Raw genomic sequence first — 22979 nt, 5'->3', positions numbered from 1 at the left:
CCTCTCAATGCTTAAAGAGGCTCTGTCACCACATTATAAGTGTTCTATCTCCTACATAATGTGATCGGCGCTGTAATGTAGATAACAGCAGTGGTTTTTCTTTTGAGAAACGATAATTTTTGAGCAAGTTATGAACGATTTTAGATTTATGCTAATTAGTTTCTTAATAGACAACTGGGCGTTTTTTTAACCTTTTTAACAACTGGGCGTTGTAAAGAGAAGTGTATGACGCTGACCAATCAGCGTCATACACTTCTCTCCATTCATTTTTAGCTGTAATCGCAGCACAGCGTGATCTCGGGAGATCACACTGTGCTGTCACATACACCTACATTAACTTTACCGATGTGTCTTGAGAGTGAATAGACATCGCTTTCAGCCAGCGATTACACCTAAAAATGAATGGAGAGAAGTGTAGACGCTGATTGGTCAGCATCATAAACTTCTCTTTACAACGCCCAATTGGTAAAAAGGTTAAAAAAAAACCGCCCAGTTGTCTATTAAGAAACTAATTAGCATAAATCTAAGATTGCTCATAACTTGCTAAAAAATTATAGAAAATAAAAACCACTGTTATCTACATTACAGCGCCGATCACATTATGTAGAAGATAGAACACTTATAATCTGGTGACAGAGCCTCTTTAAGGCCTTATACAAATGACAATACAGTTAATGCAGTGCTTTCACAATATATTGTTTGTCGTATACTATTGTATGTCGTGTATGTCGTGCCATATCTCAAACCAAGGTTTTCAGTGCTTCTAGGGGGAAACTCTACATGTACAATATCTGATGGAGCATGCAGCAATTCAATTTTGCATAAAAAATATCTCTGTAGACTATAGTATTTTTATACCATGGTATGTATGTACCTACTGAAATACGATCATATGCATAAGGACCACACACAGTGGTAAGGAGGCACAATGGAGCCAATTTACGATACAAAAAATATTTTATTATTTCAAGATATCAGGGTATGTTCACACGGAGTGTTTTTAGGCGTATTTCAGGGCGTTTACGCCTCGAAAAATGCCTGAAAAGACGGAGGCAGAACGCCTCCAAACATCTGCCCATTGATTTCAATGGGAAATACAGCGTTCTGTTCCGACAGGGCGTTTTATTATGCCTCGTTTTCCAAAAACGGCACGTAAAAAGACGCCCGTCAAAAAGAAGTGCATGTCACTTCTTGGAAGTTTTTGGAGCCATTTTTCATTGCCTCCATAGAAAAACAGCGCCAAAAACGGCCGTGAAAAACGCTGCTAAAATCGCGATTGGCTTAAAAAAACGTCTGAAAATCATGAGCTGTTTTCCCTTGAAAACAGCACCGTATTTTAAGACGTTTTTTATTTTGTGTGTGCACATACCCTAAGGATCATATGCATCACTGCATGACCTCCCTATTTATGCTGGGTCTTATTCACACGAACGTGTTTAACGTCCGTGATACGCAAATGAAAATCACGCGCTTCGCACGGACCTATGTTAGTCAATGGGGCCGTTTAGACATTCCGTGATTTTCATGCAGCGTGTGTACGCTGCGTAAAACTCACGACGTGTCATATACTTGGCCGTTTTTCAAAAATAAAAGCACTTCCTTCATTTCTTTTTCTAAACATCAAAACCGCGTGTCATAAGGATGGCATATGGGTGAAAATCACGCAGCCACGCACCATTCACTGATGACACATGGAACTGCAACGCACGCAAAACGCTGTGTTTTTTTGCGTGTGAATAAGGCCTATGTGTGTGACTTTGTAGGTACTTATAGAGTGAGCCAAGATGCAAGTGCTTGATTTAATTTTTTTTTTTTATTGTGGCCTCCTTTAAGTTCTTCTCATTCCTCCTTATTTCAAATTGTATTATGTTTATGTAAAATAAATGATTTCCAAATGAGAAGAGCAACTAATCATGTATGTTCTTTAAAATATGGACATGGATGAAAGAACCCTATTTTATTTACTATCTCGATTAGGGGAATGACTCCATTCTATGGATTTCTAAGATCCAAAACAGGGACAGAGCACATTGAGAAAGTCCAAGAGCACAACCACCATATCAATATATTTAATTTTGTTTCAGTATGAGGGTATGTGTACACACAAAATAAAAAACGTCTCAAAATACGGAGCAGTTTTCAAGGGAAAACAGCTCCTGATTTTGAGACTTTTTTAAGCCACCCGCGATTTTCGCTGCGTTTTTTACGGCCATTTTTGGAGCTATTTTTCTATGGAGTCAATGAAAAGCGACTCCAAAAACGTCCCAAGAAGTGACATGCACTTCTTTTTCGCAACCGTTTTTTTTACGCGGCCGTTTTTTAAAATGGCCGCGTAAAAAAAAAATGACCCATCAGAACAGAACACCGTTTTCCCCATTGAAATCAATGGGCAGATGTTTGGAGGCGTTCTGCTTCCGATTTTTCGGCCCGAAAAACGTCCGAAAATAAGCCGTGTGAACATACACTAACTGTGAGCTACAGATAATGCTGGTCTTTACAGCAGGGGACCATGGTTGAGTGGCTTGGGGCCAAAATTATGGGTGGGCCAGGCGACTATTATTAGTTGAGTGAAGTTGAACTATTGTAGCATTATTATTGCTATTACTTACTAGTATCTTGCTCTTCTAATCTTCAATTTCTAGGAGATGAAGCTAAACCCAAAAACCTGCACTGTCAATTTTCTGATGGTCGAATGATATGTTCCTGGGAGGTGAGGCAGGAAGTAGCTGACTCTGTAGACTTCACCCTGTATTACCAGAAAGTCGTTGGAAAGTAAGTTATAAAAACCATCTCATGTACTACACTGTAAATATGGTAAAGTTTTTCTTTCATCTGATTTATTTCCTGGCATTTCCTGCTGCTTCAAAACCTTCACGGGTCAGTCTGAGATTTCGTAGCATTGCGTCATTGTTCTAATACAATTCCCCTTGCAAAGCAGTAATGAAAGGTATAAAATAATTTATGCTATTTTTCCTTCTGTGTACATTTAAAGAGAATTTCCACTGATAAAAATTTCCATATATTAGTAAATCAGAAATAAAGGGGTTCACCCATCACATACAATACCTTTAATATGAGATCTGCAGCGGATCATCGCAGGTACGGTTCTTGAGACCCCCGGTAAACTACTGATCTTGCTGGGGGAAGTTCCTCTCAGCTGCTCAATACCACCTACAACAGCTGTTACAGTGGATATGTAGTATTACATTCAAGTAATACATGAATGGACTGGGTCCACCAGAGTAAGAGCTACCGTATATTTATTGCCCTCTGCTCTGTCTCAAAGAGGTGGATCCCGACAGCAGAGGAGGACACACTCTAAGAGATCCATATGACCCACTCTAAGAGATCCATATGACCTAATATAACATATGGAAAAGGGCTGTGGAGATAAGACAACCCCGTTTATCAGCTATAACCAAAGTTTTATAGTTATATTTTTTATGTTGAATTTTTTTCTGTTGCATCAAACATTTTTGTAAAATTGACAAGAAGATCTGGCACTTTTTCAATTGTTTTTTTTTTTTAATTAGCTTCTCATCAAATCATAACAAACTGTCCAATTGTTTGTTTTCTGGATTTCAAATATTATTTTATATTGACCTAAAATGCAGAAATTATAAACTTTTAAATGTTACCAACACTTGTCTCTACGCCCATGCTACCAACCTCCTCGGCTTCCGGATTCTTCTCGTTGTCAATGTCATGTCACTGATGGCCAATTTCTGCCTTCTACAGTCATGTTTTGAGCAAATGGATATAATGAATCAACAACTACATAGAATTTTGAACAATTCAACAGAGGACGACAGTAATTTTTTTATTTTTGGTGGCAGTTCTTTTTCAGCATATCAAATAGATTTATTATTCACTAAAATAAATTTCGAATGGTTTAACTCATACAAAGGTTTTGTTTCTTAAAACAGAGGTCATTACTGCCACAGTTATTAGAAACCACTGTTGGAAACGTATCGGAGGATCTACAATAATTGTCAGAGGGTTTGTGTTGGTTGATCATGGATAGGGTTGGGTAGACCATAGTTAAAGGCCGGGATGATGCATTGTCTATAGATATAATATTTTTTGTTATCAAATATTTTATGTTTACCATAATTTTAGACTGAATATTTTCATTTTCTTCAGAGAGGAAGCTTGTCAGCCGAGATGTTGGCAGGAGATCCCTATGTACATTTCCTGCGCCTGCAACTTAACAGTCGATCATCTCGAGAATCCAATTCAGTTTTACAATGTCAATGTTAGGCCAACGGATCCAGAAACCTCCTTTATAGATTTTAAAATTTGCTTAAACAGTAAGTCACTTTGCTAAGTTGTTTGAATGATTTAATGACTCAATTTTAGTAACAATACACATAGGTATGGGCAAACGTAAAGAAGTGGGTGCCTGTAGTAGAAATAAAACTGGGCTCCCCTCCTGGAGGTGACTCAAGCCCCTCCCTCATAGGTGCAGATAGGTGTAAAATGTATCTCACAGCTCTTTATATAAGCAGTTTATAGATATAGACAAATATTTTGTGGCAGCCTCTATCTACATTAATTTATTTTTGTCTCTCAGTTAAACTGCTGCCCTGGATCCTTACAGTACAAGAACAAACTAAAGGAGAATCTTTTGTGATCAGCTGGAAGAATGAGCAGACGGAACAGTATGGCTTTAAATATCACCATGAACTTTGTTACTGGATAGACAACCACATACAGCCAAATGAGGTTGGTGCTATAGAAATTAATGAATCACAGTTGTGTCTTTTGGCATGGTGCCTTGAAGATGGTGAGGCCAACACCAGAGTGCACCTTCCTAAAATGTACATCTCTAATACCAGAATTGGTGGTTTGGGCAAAGATGTTTCGGTGCAGGATCTTCTGATTATTTCTGATGGTAGAAGTAGTGGTGGATGGAAGGGACGAAGAAACTGGCTTTGGGGCAGGGCTTGACTGCTTGAGAGCTCATACCAAAAGGAATGGTCACGTTTTGGATTCACTATGGGTCTCTCATTCCTTAGTGTATGCACTTAATTCCGCCATCAGGAATTTCAGGGCCCCATACAGCCAAATTATCTGGGCCCCCCTCCAGTGGCACCGCCCATTAATGGTACTCAATCCAGTACCATATCACGCTCTTTGAGTGATATATAAAAATCTATTTTTTTTAAAAAAACAATTACAAATTCTACTGAACCAACTGCCTATTTAGAGACAGGCAGCAGCTTCAGGAGCGCATCATAAGGGTAGGAACACACTATATGCACAGATATGCTGCATAAAACTTCACAGCGGATCTGCCCCGGTAGCCACAGGGAATTCCGCCAGCAAAACCGCACCACAGAGTGGTGCAGTTTTTCGGGCGTCATGTCCACTGCGGAAATCCTGCAGAGAAAAAAAAAGTTTAGACTTACCCCGGCCGTAGTCTAGGCGACGCGTCTCTCTCTTTTGAGCGCAGCCCGGCCTCCTGTGATGACGCCTTTAGTCCATGTGACCGCTACAGGCTTTGATTTGCTGAAGCAGTCACATGGGATAAAACGTCAGGACAGGGGCCGGGCAGCGCTCAGAATAGAGGATCTCGTCGCCTAGACTACGGCCGTTGTAAGTATAAATGTTTTTATTAATTTAAAATAAAAAAAACACCTTTTTTCTCATAAGTGATTATTGCGGAGGAATCGCAGCATTTCCGCGCGCAAAAATCACAACACATAGCACTTTGTTGCGTGTTTTAAATCCCCATTGAATTGAATGCGGAAAACCCGCAACAGAGGTGCAGTGATTCCGCAGCATAAATTCACTTGCTGCGGCTTAAAAAAAACACAGCAGGTCAATTAATGAAGTTTTTTGTTTTTTTTTGGGGCAGAATTTTTCTGCAGCGTGTGGATGAGATTTGTTCAAATCTCATCCACTCTGCTGCTACTGCAATACGCTGCGGATTTTCCACAATTAATTTTGTTGCATAAAATCCGCGGCGCTCACGCTTAGTGCGTTCCTACCCTAATAAGGCCCAGTCCATACAGAGTTTTTTTGGTGTTGATTTTGACGCAGAAACTGCATCGGAATCAGCGCCAAAAAACGCAAGAAACTGCCTCCCATTGATTTTATCTGAAGTCAATGGGAGCCATCCGCGGGGGAAAAAAAGCGGCATGTTCTTTCTTACCGCTGTTGCGCCTCTGACCTCCCATTGAAATCAATGGGAGGCAAAAATATCGCTTTTCACTGAGTTTTTTGCCCGCAGTCCTCATTGGCCGTGGGCGAAAAACTCGGCAAAAAATGCGGCAAGAAAGTGTAGGCAGGTCAAAATCTGCCCCAAAATTCCTGAAGGAATTTTGAGGCAGATTTTTTCTGCCTGAAAAATACTCTCCCACAAAGAAGAAACAAGAGCTTGTAGCCAATATTATATATAAAAAATAGAATTTTATTGACATATATAACAAACAAGGTTTAAAAATAAATGAAAGGACAAGACCCTAGTATGTAGCGATTGCCATAGGAGCGATTGCTGACACTTGTAGTACAAAGTAAACAGGTATCTATGTTACCAAATATCTGATCATATACACATTCACGTAAAAAAATACTCTGTGTGAACAGGGCCATACTTAATAAGCACTTTCAGACACTTTACTAACTGTGTCAGAAGAGCTGCTGGCTCCCAGTCCTCGTTGTCCCACGTCTTCCAGGTCAAGTCCTCCACCTCCAGGCTCCAGAAAATAGTGGAGATCGGAAAATGCCCGCCGCCGCGCTATAACTTGACTGCTCCTCCTCTCCTTTCGCAGCTACGCACTTACGTTGAGGAGAAGGAGGTTAGTAAAAAAAAAAAAGTGGGGGGACGACGTACTCTGCAGATAGCAGAGGAGCGAGCGGCCGGGTGTGCATGGCTGCGAGAGGCCAATTGTGTGAGGCAGCGTGCGTGAGGGCTCGTGCGCGAAGGGGGGGCGGTGTTTGATGGCCGGGCCCCTATCACGAGAGGCGCAGAGCAGCATCCCAAAATCAGGTAAGGGGGGCCAACTGCCCGCTTCACTACTTTGGTGAAAAGAACGGGCCCCATTGCAGGGGCCTGTTTTTTTCTACCAAAGACAAGCGGTGGCATTCGGCGGGCCCCCTTTCATTTAGGTTTGGTCTGGGTCCCGTACAGCAGTACCTCTAGTACTGCCCTGATGGCGGCCATGAGTGTATGCTCCCAATAAATTTGCAAATAAGTATACTATACACATTTGGGCTTGCTTTGTTATTGGAATAGACCAGCTCAAAGAAAAAATATTACTATGTTGCTCATAGTAACCACTTCGATTTCAGCTCTTGATATTCTAGTTAGAAAGGGTAGCAATAATGGTTGTACACCAAGTAAAGGCAGAAATCGCCTAGCTACAAAATCAATACTATCATAAGTTTGTACCATGCGAAACTACACATCCCAGTATGACCTTAAGGGCACATTCAGACATGGCGGAATTGCTGTTTAATTCCGCTGCAGCCAGTCCACAGTGGAATTCTGCAGCAGCCGTTTTTTACATTTGTTTCTATACATTTTTAGGAAACTTAGTTCAGACGTTGCAGAAAATAACAGTGCGGAAATTAGGCTGCGGTGCAGATTTTTCCCTCCGCAGCATGCACATTACATTGCGGAATTTCACTGCAGATTTCAGCCTTTGAATGCAAAAACTGACATCTGTGGCAAGTCCGCTGTGATATCTGCAATGTCTGAATTTCCTGTCAAATCTGCAAATGTTGGTGCAGATTCGTTGCGTAATTGTCCCGAATCTGCGCCAACACTTGCAGCGGAAAAATTCTGCCACATCTGAACATGGCCTAACAATGGTAAAGTTATGCTGGGAGTTGTTTTTTCACAAATAAGAATACTGCCACCCATCACTATGCTATAGACCATATGAGTGACTACAGTACTGATTGGACAAGATCAGAGGCAGAATAAACCATGACATTCAGTGACTCACAGTTGACGTCTTCTCTGATTGCAATTTTTCTCCTTCCCTTTGTTCTCCATCGTGTCCAGACAATTATAATGATTTCATCAGTCCACTACTTGTTTCTGCAGAGTTTACCGTCCAGAAGTCTTCGGCTTCCCACCTTTGCAGCACATCCCCACACTGTGCCTTTTTCGGTGTTTTTGTATATGTCCCTGTGTTTTTATCGGTTCTGCCCTCCAAATATAATAGAGCTACACACTTTGCCCTCTATTTACAATATTGCTACACACTGTGCCCCCTAAATATAATGGCTCCATACTCTGTGTCTCCTGAAAATAATACTGCCACACACTGTTCCCCATGAATATAATGATGCAACACATTGTGCTCCCTGAAAAAATCTGTAAAAAAGTGATAGATTGCAGCACAATAGGGAGATTTTCAAACATGTTGGTAATTACATTGTGTAATATTGAACAATAATAATAATTATTTTGTTGAAATACTTGATCTCTATTTCAGTTTCCCTTGTCTTATGTGAGGGAATTATGATTCTGTAATAGGAAATTTGCCAGTTATCAAAACACAAAGTAATTTTTCCTATCAGCTCAATAGCTAGCCATAGATGATTTAATTACTTGCATGATTATTGTATCCAACCACATAGGACCAGTTTTAGTAGGATAGGTCTGGTGCAAAATAATTAATTACAGTATCTTGAATATTTCTTGAAAAGTATGTGGATGCAGAGCTCTTGACGTAAGCAACGCTAATGATATCAATCTTTTTATTCACTGACAGGTTGCTTTTGACTGCCCAGGTGATTCCAAAATACTGTCACCTAATGATGACCTCAATGTACTCCTCAAATTAGGGAAGCAGCTTACACCTAGTACTAACTACTCTGTGAAGGTACGAGTAAAACTGGGGGAGAAAGATCCAGACCACTGCTACAAGGGGCCCTGGAGTGAATGGAGCAATGTGCAAACATTTCACACCAAATCAGGTAGCTTCATAACTTCACTGCTTTCTAGATAAGATTCGTCACCAACAGCTAAAAGTGCAACTCACCCGGGAAAAATAAATGAAATCAACTTCATTATGTTCAGGAACAACAAACATATATTGTTAATCACCAAATAATTGCACAATAAATAGCTTTAATCATTAGATTGACTAAAGTGACCTCCTCTCCAAAAAGTCACACTCACAGAGGCCAATGAAGCTGTCACTTTTTAATTGGTTCAAAGGGGTCCAATTAGGAGAAAACCTGGAACGTGACAGCTTCCCCTGATGGTGAGTTGAAAGCAGAATGTCCATCTGCTGGAACCTCACGACAGATAGCTATATTGTGTTGGCGTGTACATATTTTTTCTGCAATGACATTATTTGGGAAATGAAGCATTACATGTTACCCACTGAAGTTCTCCAGAGTGTGAGAATCTCTTTGAAGTTGCTCTCCTCTGTTCTGTCGAGAGGTCCCAAATGGAGACTACCATTTATAACGTCTATAGTCCATAATAGGGCATTAGGAGAAGAGGTTATCCTGAGCAACAAGCACTTTAACTATCATGTTGAACAACCTGGTTGTATGTGAGAAACTGATGGTGCAGATCATGCTTTGAGTTTACGAAAATGCGTGGCTAATTTTTGGAGATGGTGTCTAGGTGATTCCACATGATTTGATTTTTTTTTTTTTCCTAGTCCCAAATACTCTGTTGCTGTGCATTCTGGTTCTATCAGCTGTGGTTGTTTTTGTGATCTGTGCAGTATGTGGATGCAGAGCTTTAGTAAGGTGAGTGTATTTCATGTAATCATGAAGATTGTATTTCTATGTGATAAATTGATTTACTCACTGTACCTCCAACATTCAGCTCTTCCATTGTCAAACCCTTCTTTTACATGAAAGAGAAACACTAGCATGGCAACAACATTATTTATTAATCTATGACTAGAACTACATTCATGACCTAAAAGGCTGCATCCCAAAATCATTTTCATACTAAACGTCCAGACATGCTGTTAATAGCTGTTTTAAAGTAATTGCAGTGTTTCTAGCATATAAAAATATATGATGCAGAGCTTTACAGTCCTAACAGGGATACTCAAGAGGCTCTGCTCCTTTCCTGACAAGCAGGAAAGAAAGCTATTTCTATTGTCTTCTATGCAATGAACATATGACCACTATTCAGAGATCTGGCTATGGGGAAGAATACTTTAGCATGCGTGTCTACTAGCACTCAGCTCATTAGGTGAACATGTACATTGCTAGACACTTTGAATGCCAGGTGGCCCCATTTTATGTAAATAAATGTCATAACTCTTCACTGTTTTCTTTAACAGCATGTAAATGTTTTCTTTAACAGCATGTAAATAGCAAACATTGTTCATTTACACCCCTCTTAATACCGCCAAATAGGCGCTCAGGAAACAAGTTCAAACATCCCCACATTTGCTATCATAAGCCAGGCATATCAGCGAAAATTAACTTTTATTCACTCATGTGCCGTATGCTTATGAATCACTAAGTGTCCGCTGGGCGTTCTTTCATTTGTGAAATGTCTCAATTTATCGACGGCAACCACTCTCAAGCCCCTTACCTTCACTCTTGATTGACATCTCCTGGAAGGGACGTCTGTTAAGGCAGGAAACGTGATGGTGAATTCTTCCAGTAAAGGAAGTGAAGGTTGAAGTACTTTAATAAAGGTGGTGCCTCCTGCTAGACAGGGGCATAGCCAGTGGAAGGAGAATTAAAGATGGTTGCCCCATCAATACATCATACAGGGGCGTCCCCTACCCCTTCTATATGAGCTAATACGGAGCGCCACTAACAAGTAGTGGCTCTTGGTCTCACAGACTTGGGCCATCTTTGTATTAAATCAACAGTCATTCATGACTGCCATGTACTGCTACATTACCCTGGCAAAATCAGCTAATCACCACAAAAAAAGAAAAACTGAGTAATTCTATGTTTTTTAACTATTTAATCAGCAGTATAACAAGTACTAGATGTACCTCCTAGGAACCTGTAGGTACAAAATGCTTCTCACTATAATAAACCCACTAAAAATACACAACCCCTATGGAATTGACCATGCAAAGTTAACCTGAAATTAAGTATTTATTACCGAACAAGAACCGCAACCTTTATAATAAATGTCTATAAATATATCTACATCATGTCGCAGGGTTGGCTTTATGTCAGATGCTGCCCTGTGTAGTATCTACTATTGGTGCCCTCTCCTTTCTCATATGATGTTTTGTCATTCAGTGCATAAATAGCCAAATAGCCATACCACACAGTGCCTAAATAAAAGTGCCATACAATACCATATGTTGGCCAGATAACACTTCTATATGTTTGCCTATATAACAATGCTATAAAATGCAGCCACCACCACCATGCACTGCAAAAATAATATCCTGTATAGTGCTTAAACATCTGTGCTACACAATGCTCAACTAAATACCCCTATACAGTGCTCAAATAGTAATGATATACAGTTAGGAAATAACAGCTCCATGTGCAATGGGATAACAGTGCTATACAATTAATAATAAGATCTCGAGTGGTCACAACTGCCCCCAAGTTACCCCCTTTTGCAGTGGTGGCTGATACGCCCAGTGTGACTGCAGAGGTCGCACACCCCTAAGGCCGGGCCATGATCATGTGTAAATAAGCAATTAATGAAGACCACTGGACCAAAATATCTGCGTCAAGTACAAGCAGCAGGTACCTTCCCACACAGGACTGCCATTATCCAGTACAGACTATATGACTGATAACAGTCTTGGCATGTAGAAGAAAAAAAGCTTATAATGTTATATTTGACTTTGTGGGGGAGGGTTACGAAACTGAAAATTTGCCCTAGTTGAAATTCTGCTGCTAAAGGGGACATTAGGGTTGAAGCATTTTCTTTCCATATTTAGGGGTCCATTTGGTGGCCCAGATATGGTGCAATACGTTAGGACTAGAATTCACCTAAATTGATCTTACGTGAAGCCATTCACAATAGACACTCTACTGACATTTATGTGTAACCACAAGAGCTGACAATAAAATTCACGTAGGCACTCATTGTAGTAACATTTCCATTATATTGTTTATATATTTTCTATAACTAGATATCTATTTACCTCGGTCATATTAGAAATTAAACCTTTCAGTTCTATTTTACTCTACATTTCCATGATAGATATAAGAAGCAATGGGATGATAGAATTCCAAACCCCAGCAAGAGTTCCATAATCAAAGGTTTACGAAAAGCAAAGGTAAGCAAAAACCTTCATACATTGTAATATACTGTTATGGGATTGACATGTATCTAAACAGAAGTACACATTAGAGGGGCTTTCGTAACATAAAAAGTGATGGCATATCACTAGGATTTTCCATCAACGGGATTCTGCCTGCCAGAACCCTTACTGATCCTTAGAATAAAGGGGGAACAATGTTATCTAAGTGCTGCGACTCCTTCACAGTGTTCCATGCACAGCAACATCCCAAGACCGGAGCAGTTTGGTCTTCAGATCGGATCGAATCATAGAGGTCAGACCACCACAATCATCTAAATATCAAATTTAATTTCTGGATAAGTTGAGTTTTTATGGTCTTCAGAGTTATCAAAAACATAAGGAGACCCAACTAAACATGGTCTGCCCTTTGGAATGTATGCCCTTGGTGAGCCTATATGAGAACGAAATTGAACTGATCAAGAAATTTGACATAATAAGATATTTGGCGAAATCACTCTTGTTACAGACTTCCCTTCAGTCCATCAACAGGTTGCAGACAGTCTAAGGATTTCCATACATATTAGGGGTCATTTGAGGTCTGACTCCACAGAACCATCACCGTTTACTCCCATGACCAAAAATTTATTTAGATGGATTTAAAATCCACTGCAAAATACACGTCTGCAGATTTGATGCAAATTTTGAATTTTGAATTACATTTATAGAAATACTAAATTATAACATTTAAAATATTTATTATTATATAATATTATTAAGAAATGTATAATTTATGAATATTTTAACTATATTTAAATGGACATAAGTAGAATGTGCTGCCATAATTACCAATTGTGCTATAATTACCAATTTCATGATGCTGTCTAAGGCCTCGTTCACATCTGCGTTGGGGTTCCGTTCTGTCGTTCCGTCTGAGCTTTCCATCAGAACGGGACCTTGAACAGACACAAACGGAAACCAGAGGTTTCCGTTTCCATCACCATTGATTTCAATGGTGACGGATCCGGTGCCCATGGTTTCCGTTTGTCTCTGTTGTGCACTGGACCCATAGTCGACTACGCTATTGCTTCCGGCAAAACGACGGGTCCGGTGCACAACAGAGACAAACGGAAACCATGGACACCGGATCCGTCACCATTGAAATCAATGGTGATGGAAACGGAAACCTCTGGTTTCCGTCTGTGTCACTTTGTGTCTGTTCGGGGTCCTGTTCTGATGGAGAACTCAAACGGAACGTCAGAACAGGACCCCAACGCAGATGTGAACGAGGCCTAATTCCATGAAATACCTTTACTTTGTTATAAATATTTCTGTTGCAAAGCCGGTATACATTAATAAAATTATCTATGTACAGGACAGGTTAGTGATTCGCTATCTAACTTTACAGAATGGAGCAAGTTTGCCTTCTGAAGAACATTTTTATGTGGAGCCCTATAACACAGTGTTGATGTAAGTATGCTCATACTATGCTACTAAATAATAATGCTACCTTTGATATTGTCTAAAAGTATGACCTGTTGAAGCAGTAACATTATGGATTTGGCTCAAATTGCTCAAGAACTAACTGTATAAAGTACTCCTATATATATGATGAAACTATGGTCCTACTCAACCTGATCTTCCTTTATGACGTTTTGACATTTGCTTTTGAAATACACTATATGGCAAAAAGTATGTGGACACTCCTCCTAATTATTGAGTTCAGGTATTTCAGCCACATATTAAAAATAGGTGCATAAAATCAAGCACCCATCCATGCAATTTCCATAGACAAACATTGCTAGTTGTATGGGTCGTACTAAAGAGCTCAGTGACTTTAAATGCGGCACTGTCATAGGATGCCACGATTGCCACAAGTCAGTTTGGGAAATTTCTGATCTCCTAGATCATTTGCTACGTGTTGTTATTATTGTGAAGTAAAAGTGCCTAGAAGTAACAGCTCAGTCATGAAGCAGTGGACCGCACAAACTCAGAGCTGGGCCGCCAAGTGCTAAAGTGCATGGACCGTAAAATTGCCTATCTTCTGTTACATCACTGACTAAAGAGATCCAAATTGCCTCTGAAAGTGACATCAGCACAAGAACTGTGCGTCTCTAGCTTTAATGAAATGGTTTTCCATGGTCGCTGCACACAAACCTAAGATCACCATGCACAATGCCAGGCGTCGACTGGAGCGGTGTTAAGCACGCCACTGGATTCTGGAACGTATTTTCTAGAGTGATGAACCCGTATCTGACTGTATGATTGTTACAAAATGGCACCAAGCGCCTACTTACTGTGTCAACATCGTCTTTCAGACATTCTCAGAGCCAGAGCTCCACCCAGTGGTCAATGTACGGTACTACATGCTCTCAAGTGGTCAAAGTGCTGTACTACAGGCCAGAGCTCCATCTAGTTATCTGCATGAGGAACCATTTTTAAATTAGATTACTTCCCTCTGCTGTCACATAATCCAATTGGATCCCTTCATAAGCCTCTTTCTTAGCGTTAACAGTTGACAAAGTATTAGGTCCCATCCTGACTCTAGCACTCTTGTTCTAGTAGCTAAGTCTATACTGCCTTGTGGTGGTTCGTGGTGAAAACTGAGGGGTCTGTTAGACTCCACGTCTTGACACTGCCAGCTGTAACACTAAACTGGTGAAAAGGAGTCCTCTACAGCCAGAGAGATTTGAGACCCTGGATGGACGAATCTGGGTTTGGCGGATGTCAGGAGAACGTTACCTACTGCAATGTATAGTGCCGCCTACTGTAAAATTTAGTAAACAAGGGATAAAGGTCTGAAGCTGTTTTTCAGTCTTTAGGCTCAGTCCCAGTTTCCAGTGAAAGGGAAGTTAGCAGCATACTAAGACATTTTAGACAATTCTATGCTTCCAACATTGTGGTAACAGCTTGGGGAAGGTGCAATCCTGTGCATAACTGAATGACTGAACCCAAGTCAACAAAGCGAGGTTCAGAAAGACCTGATGTAAATAGTTTAGTGTGGAGGAACTTAAAGAGACTCTGTCACCACATTATAAGTGCCCTGTCTCCTACATAAGGAGATCGGCGCTGTAATGTAGGTGACAGTAATGCTTTTTATTTAAAAAACCGATCTTTTTTCACAAAGTTAGGAGCGATTTAAGTTTATGCTAATGAGCTTTCTTAATGCCCAAGTGGGCGTACTTTTACTTTCGACCAAGTGGGCGTTGTACAGAGGAGTGCATGACGCTGACCAATCGGCATCATGCACTCCTCTCCATTCATTTACACTGCACTAGCGATATTGTTATATCACTATGTGCAGCTACATACACAAGCCCTAACATTACTACAGTGTCCTGATAATGAATACACATGAAATCCAGCCTGGATGTCATCTGTACTCAGAATCCTGACACTTCTGAATCTTTTTTGTGAGATTCCAGCAACGGATACGAAATCTCGCGAGATCACGGAGCTAAACGAGATTTGGTTTCACTTGCCGGAATCTCACAAAAAAAGATTCAGAAGTGTCAGGATTCTGAGTACACATGACGTTCAGGCTGGATGGTCATGTGTATTCATTATCAGGACACTGTAGTAATGTTAGGGCTTGTGTATGAGGCTGCACATAGTGATATATCTATATCGCTAGTGCAGTGTAAATGAATGGAGAGGAGTGCATGATGCCGATTGGTCAGCGTCATGCACTCCTCTGTACAACGCCCACTTGGTCGAACGTGAACAAAAAGGGTCCCACTCTATTAACACCCATGGTTTTGGAAGTCCAACAATCTCATATAGGTGTGATGACCAGGTGTCCACATATGTTTGACCATATAGTGTAAATAAACCAAAAAGAGAAACTAGTCACGACCAAATAATAGAAAAAGTAAAAAAGCCTTTATTAAAGTCAATTAGACACAAACAAACACATAGACAAAACTATACACAATAAAATAAGCCCTCGTAAAAAGATGGAATCAGAACATGAAAGCAGCATGGCCCCCCAGATAGAAAGCCGGTCAAAAGATCGCCCAGACAGGATAAGGGGGGAAGCATCAGCGAAACGCGCGTCAGGCGCAGCAGCGGTCCCCCCTTATCCCGGTCCTGATCTCCCGGCTATCGTTGTATTTTGTAGGTATAGGTACACTGCCGTTTGTTTGATATATATGTCTGTGATTGCACTTATATCTATTTTATTTCACTGTAGCAATCTGTGCAAACGTACCGTACCTGGCACTTGCTTTAAATTTACGACTTATGCACTTTAACAGTCTGGGCGATGTTTTGACCGGCTTTCTATCTGGGGGGCCATGCTGCTTTCATGTTCTGATTCCATCTTTTTACGAGGGCTTATTTTATTGTGTATAGTTTTGTCTATGTGTTTGTTTGTGTCTAATTGACTTTTAATAAAGGCTTTTTTACTTTTTCTATTATTTGGTGGTGACTTGTTTCTCTTTTTGGTTTATCTTATTAGTCACTAGGACCATTGGTATACTTAGGGGCATTGCTCGGTTTGCATATAGTGTAAATAGCAAAACAACAGAATTAGGCCTCATGCACACGACCATGGAGGTGTGCACGGTCCATGAATACGGCACAGACGGGCCGCGAAGTGTCATCCGCGAGCCGTCCGCAATCACGGACCGAGCACATACAAGATGTGCATCGACTATAATGAGCCCAAAGTCATGTGCATTGGCCCATAGTATGAAGCAGCAAATGCACGATCATGTACATGAGGCCTTAATGCATGCCCTTAAATAATTTTTATTTCACCCACATTGTACAGAAATTATGTTTCGGCTCCATCTTGAAGTCTTGAAAAATTATGGAGATCTGGACAACCTACATGCAACTCTGCATGCCTTTTAAAAGATTTTGGGGGAGTTCGCAGTGCTGTCCTTACCACCATTGCAGGGTGCTCCAAGGTTTTATGAAAACTCCTTTAAATTCCTAAGATTGCAATTTCTATTTAAATAATACAACTTGCATAATTATTTACATTTGTAAATAATGGAAAGGAAAAGTTCAGGCAAAACTGATACACAACATAATCCTTTAAGGTAATAGTACACAGTGTAGGTGGTAAGGACAGCACTGTGAACTCCCCCAAAATCTTTTAAAAGGCATGCAGAGTTGCATGTAGGTTGTCCAGATCTCCATAATTTTCAATAACAATCTCTCCCAACCAGGGTTCCCTGGAAGACAGCAGCAGATGAGCTGTCACTTTTAAAGTAGGGATGGCAAAATTGTACCATCTGGAACTACCAGGAATATTAGGTACTAAACAGGGTTACCAATCGTCTGTAAATCCCCAGACAGTCCATATAAAGAGGGTGGAGTCGGGGTGCCATCTCCACCATGGGCACCAACATTCTTAAAATCCCTCTTCTTTTGACCATGCCTACACTAAGTTTTTTTTTATGAGAATGAAAGTAGAGGTTCCTTGAGAATGGACATTTTCCCAAAGGAGAATAACGTCGGGAGTCACTGATTTTAGCGAATATATTAAGTAACCTAACTACTTGCTTGGTTTCTATGTTACATGCTGCGTTGTGTACTGTAAATATATTTCTGATATATGTGTATATTTAATCATTTTCAAGTGGGCTACTGTCAACATGTTTGTGTTCTCTATGACATTTTTCATATTATACCTAGGTGGGCACCATCAAAAAAAGAAATCAATCTCCAAAGACAGGATGAGGAGCAGGTTACCCAGCCACTTAGTGAATTGCTTCAGGATGATGATACCCAGTGTCTATTTCTCTTTGATATGACAAAAGACGAATACCCCACAGCTTCTATAACAGATGAGTACAAACCATTTTCAGAGCTAATCGATGAACAAGAGAACAGAGATATGGAGGATTCGCAATTTACAGTTTGTGCATTTGATGGACCTTACCTATTCTCTTGAAGGTCTCCTGCCAAAAGCATTTGGACTGGAAAGTAATTTATAAACAATTTTATAATTAGAAGCTATTTCTGTTTGTACTTTATGGAAACACTAGACAGCTGCCATGAGTAACCATCACAAGGCTTTGAAAAGGATATTACCCAAGGAAAGTCTATTTGGAAAGACTTATCAGCAAAGTGATTATGGATGACGTAAACTGTAACCTATAGAAGTTTTTCTCATTCTACCTCTCACGGAGTAATATAGTCCATAAGCTCTATGTGGGATGTTCCAACAACTTATCATGAAATGTTAGGGTTCATATCCAACATTGTCAGCCAAGCTTATTAATTCTAGGATAGTTCTAACTATATACTACTGAATGAAGGGCCACCTCCATAAATGAGGGTTATCAACAGGGCTGGCATGGGCACCATGTACTTGGTGCCACCTATGATTATCTGTGTAAGCATGCTCTTTACTTGTCAAACTGAGAGTTTGGGACAGAAGGCCCACTGTGGCCCACATACAAATGGAGCCAGGCACTGGTAAGAACAGGCTATACAATGAGGATGACCGGTCAGTTGATTGTAAATCATTATCTACCAACCTCTACAGGAAACCTTACAAACCATTTTTTGAAGACTTTTACACCATGATAGGCAGCAAAGTATAATTTAATGTTCATAAGCATTTAGTGGCAACCATAGTGCATAAATCTAGCTAGTGTATTTTTACACATCTGGTTATCAAGTATCAAAAGGACTTTGAGGCTTTACTTAAAATGTAGTTGTAAAAATGTTTTAAAGACCTAGTCCATTGGTCATACTTGAGAATGATCAAGCTGAGCTTACATTTAGTTTTTGGCTGCTTTGGAGGTATATGACAGGAGTATAGGCACACAGTGTCATATGTCGGCCATTGACTCCTATTGTAAAAACAATAATTATTACCTCGCACAGACGCCCCGGGCCTTCTCCATTGACAGAGGTACTCATGCTGGGCTCAGATTTAATCAAAGAGCATGGTGCACTGATGAAGCCGATGACATCGCAGAGGAAGGGGAGCCATGGTGCTGCTGATGGATGGAGGAGTAGCTCAGCGCCCCATAGCTGAAGTGAGAGGTGTTCATGTAGCTCTGTGTCCTGAGTAGCAGGGCATTCATGTGATAGTGGTGCATGGGTTTGGGGACAGGCAGGCAGCAGGTGAGGTTGTGGTGCTAGTGGTGATGTGGCTGGTGGTGTGAATGGTGAGGGAGATGCAGGAGGTGTCTCTATCCCTGCAAGGGTTCTGCTACTATTAGCTAGTCATACCCTGGGAAGAGTTACATGAACATCTCTCGCTCCAGTTATGGGACAATGGGCTAGACCTCCAGCCAGCAGCGGCACCAAGGCTGGATGATTAGCCCATCCTCCGTGGTGTCCTCAGGCTTCCTCAGTGCTCTTTGGTAAAATCTTAGCCCATTATGAGTCCCCCTGCCAATGGAGTAGGTTCACATAGCCAGGGGATAATCAGTATGTGGTGAGTTACGTGTAGAGCTAAGAGGGGAACTCCAAAGAGAACTCCTGGGGAACCCATGCAGAGATATGTTAATGATATTTTTCTAAGGAGAAGAAATTCCTCCTTGCACCTGCATTTTGCTTTCTCATTGGAGGTGAGGCTGAAAACACGGCGGATGCTGCAAGAGCAGCAAATAGTTGACTGCACATACCCCAACACTGGGAACCCAGTCCGATTGCTCTAATTATGCCCTCGGAATGACTACCTGACACTCCGAAGCAAACCCTAAATTCTATTCTTATCACTTTTCATTTTATTAACTTTACTTTTTATTTGTTAGTTTGCTTTGATTATTTTTGGTGAGGTCACCGCTGATCATCCACAAACTGCAGAGGTGAAAATGAATACCCTGTGATTTATTGTTATTGATTTCTCATTTAACTGTCTCTATAAATGTACTTTTTCTTCGAATTGCCTTAGAGAAAAAGAAATATATACATACTTATGTGGAAATGGATTTACCTTTTGTAAAGGATATGTTATATTTTTGCTGCATACTAAAAATTTGGGATATTTTCCCTTTAACCACGCCACTATAAAAGATGCTGTATTACCTTGCACTGATTGAACAGCTCTGAGGTAATCCTGAACAGGGATGAAATGCGTCAGCTGGAACCATCAAGGTGCTTACGGCAGGTAGTCACGTCAACCATGCCTTGCAGTCCCAGGCAGTCTTGAACGCCATATGTGAGATAGCACAACATGATTTCTACTTCACCGCTCTGGCTTCAAACCTTGTTTAGACTTCTATCTCTCTACGGAGGGGACTATGTTCTTATATGGATCACCTTAAAAAAGCCTTGGGATGAAGCCTAGAGGTAGCTTGAAATGATCGATTGGATTAACACACAAGTATATCCTTGTGGCAGCCTCTTCCGCTATATGGGAATATTAGGTGGTGATGCATTAGACAGGGCCCGATCAAGATCAAAATGACTCACCTGCTCTCCCACTATTTCCTATGCGCTATCTGGAAATGGGATCCAACTGAAGGAATTAAGCACTCCATTGCAGTCTTGACGTTTGTATTCTAAAATCACGGACGATGAGCAGATGAGCATAACATGGTCATTTTTTTAACCAATATATCCGTGTCTATAAATCACTGTGGCATTTAATGGACAGACTGTACTGACCTAGGTTTCAGAACATGCAAATAACTGCAGGTGCGAAATGAGTCAAGCGGTTATTAAAATTAAAAGGAAGAATCTGCTGGGTTCAAAAAAATCCAGTTATATTATTTCCTCCGCATTACTTACTTTGTACTATGTGATGGGATATAACTTACTGACTATTTAATTAAAATCATAGATTTGTTTAGCCAATACATAGATGGGGGATATACTTGAATGTTGGAATAGGAACATAGTCTATGTGTATTTATTATGGAACCAGGCCAGGTGGTGTTTTTAATTATTATATGTACAATGTTTGGAAAAGTATTTCTACAATTTTTTATATAATCTAAATAATAAATTAATACAAATTATTTAATATTCCAACGAGGGCCTGTTATGTTTCTGGATCCTTTTTTCTTTTCTTTTTTCACTAATACCCCAACACTACCAGAGAGCAGCCAACACAGGGGTTAATCATCGAACACACATCTAATAGGACAGAGACTTCAAGCAGAGGAACTATATTAAAGCTGTCACTGGCATCACAGGGCACCTTCCCGCTCTATGTGATCACTGCCCAGAACTTGGAAATTGAAGATCTCTATGCATAGACATAAGCCTCTGTTGTATGTCTTGTATAGACATAGAGTTGCATACGTCAGCCATTGACTCCCATAGTACATATCCTGTGGTATACTTTCTTACACTGTGTCCCACTGCATAGAAAAGCATAGTAGATTATGATTTCCTATACAGTGAAAAAAACAAGTATGCCGACACATACCTGCACAACATATGAAAAAAAAAACTCTTATGGCATACGTTGGGTGCAGTGGTGGATCATCTTTAGGGCGGTGTGGGCGGCCGCCCAGGGCCCAAGTCTCCCAAGGGGCCCATGGCCGTCCGAACTGCACATGACCGCATGGGCCCCCTCATGCCCGGTGGCGTCGCTAGCACCGGAGGGGGCCCCGGTGCTAGCGCCAGCCAGATTCATTTGTATCGGAGTCCTCAGGATACAAATGAATATTATAGGCTGCAGGCCACGTTAGGCCTGCAGCCTATTAGGTGCTGAGAAGACTCCCTGCGCAGGCCGGCATGATAAGGTACTGCCTCACGCATGCGTCTAGTCTGGAGCATTCACATGCGTCCAGCTGGAGCGGCCACCACAGGGCAAGGTAAGTAAAATATATATATATATATATATACATATATATAGAATTTTTTTTAGGTGGGGGTAGCGCTGTGTATATATTCAAGGAGGGGGGGAGTGCTCCGTTACACCATATACAAGGGGGGAGTGCTGGGTGTCCCTATATACAAGGGGGAGGGTAGCGCTGTGTGGGCCTATGTACAAGGGGGAGGGGAGTGCTGTGTGACACTATATACAAAGGGGGGGAATGCTCTGTAACACTATATACAAAGGGGGGAGTGTTCTCTGACACTTTACACAAGGGGGAGAGTTCTCCGTTACACTATATACAAGAGGGGGAGTGCTGTGTGACCCTATATACAAGGGGGGAGGGGAGTGCTGTGTGGCACTATATACAAAGGGGGGAGCGCTGTGTGAACTATTTACAAGGGGGCGCTATGTGGCCCTATATACAAGGGGGAGCGCTAAGTGGCCTTATATGCAAGGGGGGGGGGCGCTGTGTTGCCCTATATACAAAGGGGGAGCGCTGTGTGACACTATATACAAGGGGGAGCGCTGTATGACACTATGTACAAAGGGGGAGGGCTGTGTAGCACTATATACAAGGGGAGGGCTGTGTAGCACTATATACAAGGGGCGGCTGTGTAGCGCTATCCACAGCTGTATGTGTGCCGCTCTTTACAGGGGGCTCTGTGGTGCTATTTACAAGAGGGGGAGGGCTGTGTGGCGCTCTCTACAGGGGGGCTGTATGGCGCTATCTATAGGGGGCTGTGTGTAATGCTCTCTACAGGGGGATGTGTATGGTGCTAGCTATAAGGGGATATGTGATATCTGTAGGGGGCTGTGTAATATCTACAGGGGCTGTGTGTGGCACTATATACACGGGGCTGTGTGTATGTGGTGTTTTACAGTTTATGGTATTATTACATTCAGGCGCGCAGTGTTTTGTGCTATTATATTTAGGGCTACAGTATGTGGCACCATGATAATTTCATTTTCGTTTATAGGTGTGGAAATGTTAGAAAAGTGAGGAGCCAAAGACATCTGAGTGGCAAATTCTGCAGAAATGGTTATGACCGGGAGAAGTCGTCATGAGCTCTGGACCG

The 22979-nt window shown here is 41.1% G+C and overlaps 1 protein-coding gene across 1 annotated transcript; it reads left to right on the top strand.

Annotated features, from left to right (window-relative positions):
* The first annotated feature begins 4149 nt into the window (after nt 1-4149).
* Nucleotides 4150-21107, top strand: LOC142748350 (cytokine receptor common subunit beta-like). Its single transcript, XM_075855435.1, has 7 exons — nt 4150-4310; nt 4574-4725; nt 8730-8934; nt 9633-9723; nt 12125-12200; nt 13570-13631; nt 17808-21107. The coding sequence occupies exons 1-7, from the start codon at nt 4184-4186 to the stop codon at nt 18064-18066; spliced, it is 972 nt and encodes a 323-aa protein (XP_075711550.1). The 5' UTR covers nt 4150-4183; the 3' UTR covers nt 18067-21107.
* The last annotated feature ends 1872 nt before the right edge of the window (nt 21108-22979 follow it).

Source organism: Rhinoderma darwinii, chromosome 3 (assembly GCF_050947455.1).
Source record: "Rhinoderma darwinii isolate aRhiDar2 chromosome 3, aRhiDar2.hap1, whole genome shotgun sequence".
NCBI classification, from domain to species: Eukaryota; Metazoa; Chordata; class Amphibia; order Anura; family Rhinodermatidae; genus Rhinoderma; species Rhinoderma darwinii.
Note: the sequence above shows the minus strand (reverse complement) of the source record. Positions and strands in the feature narration are given on the sequence as shown.

Excerpts from the sequence above, each read along its gene's own strand:
- LOC142748350 (XM_075855435.1), top strand. The coding sequence starts at position 4,184 with ATGTACATTTCCTGCGCCTGCAACTTAACAGTCGATCATCTCGAGAAT. Across the intron at positions 4,311-4,573 it reads TTTTAAAATTTGCTTAAACA|TTAAACTGCTGCCCTGGATC; the intron begins GTAAGTCACTTT and ends TTTGTCTCTCAG. Across the intron at positions 8,935-9,632 it reads AACATTTCACACCAAATCAG|TCCCAAATACTCTGTTGCTG; the intron begins GTAGCTTCATAA and ends TTTTTTTCCTAG.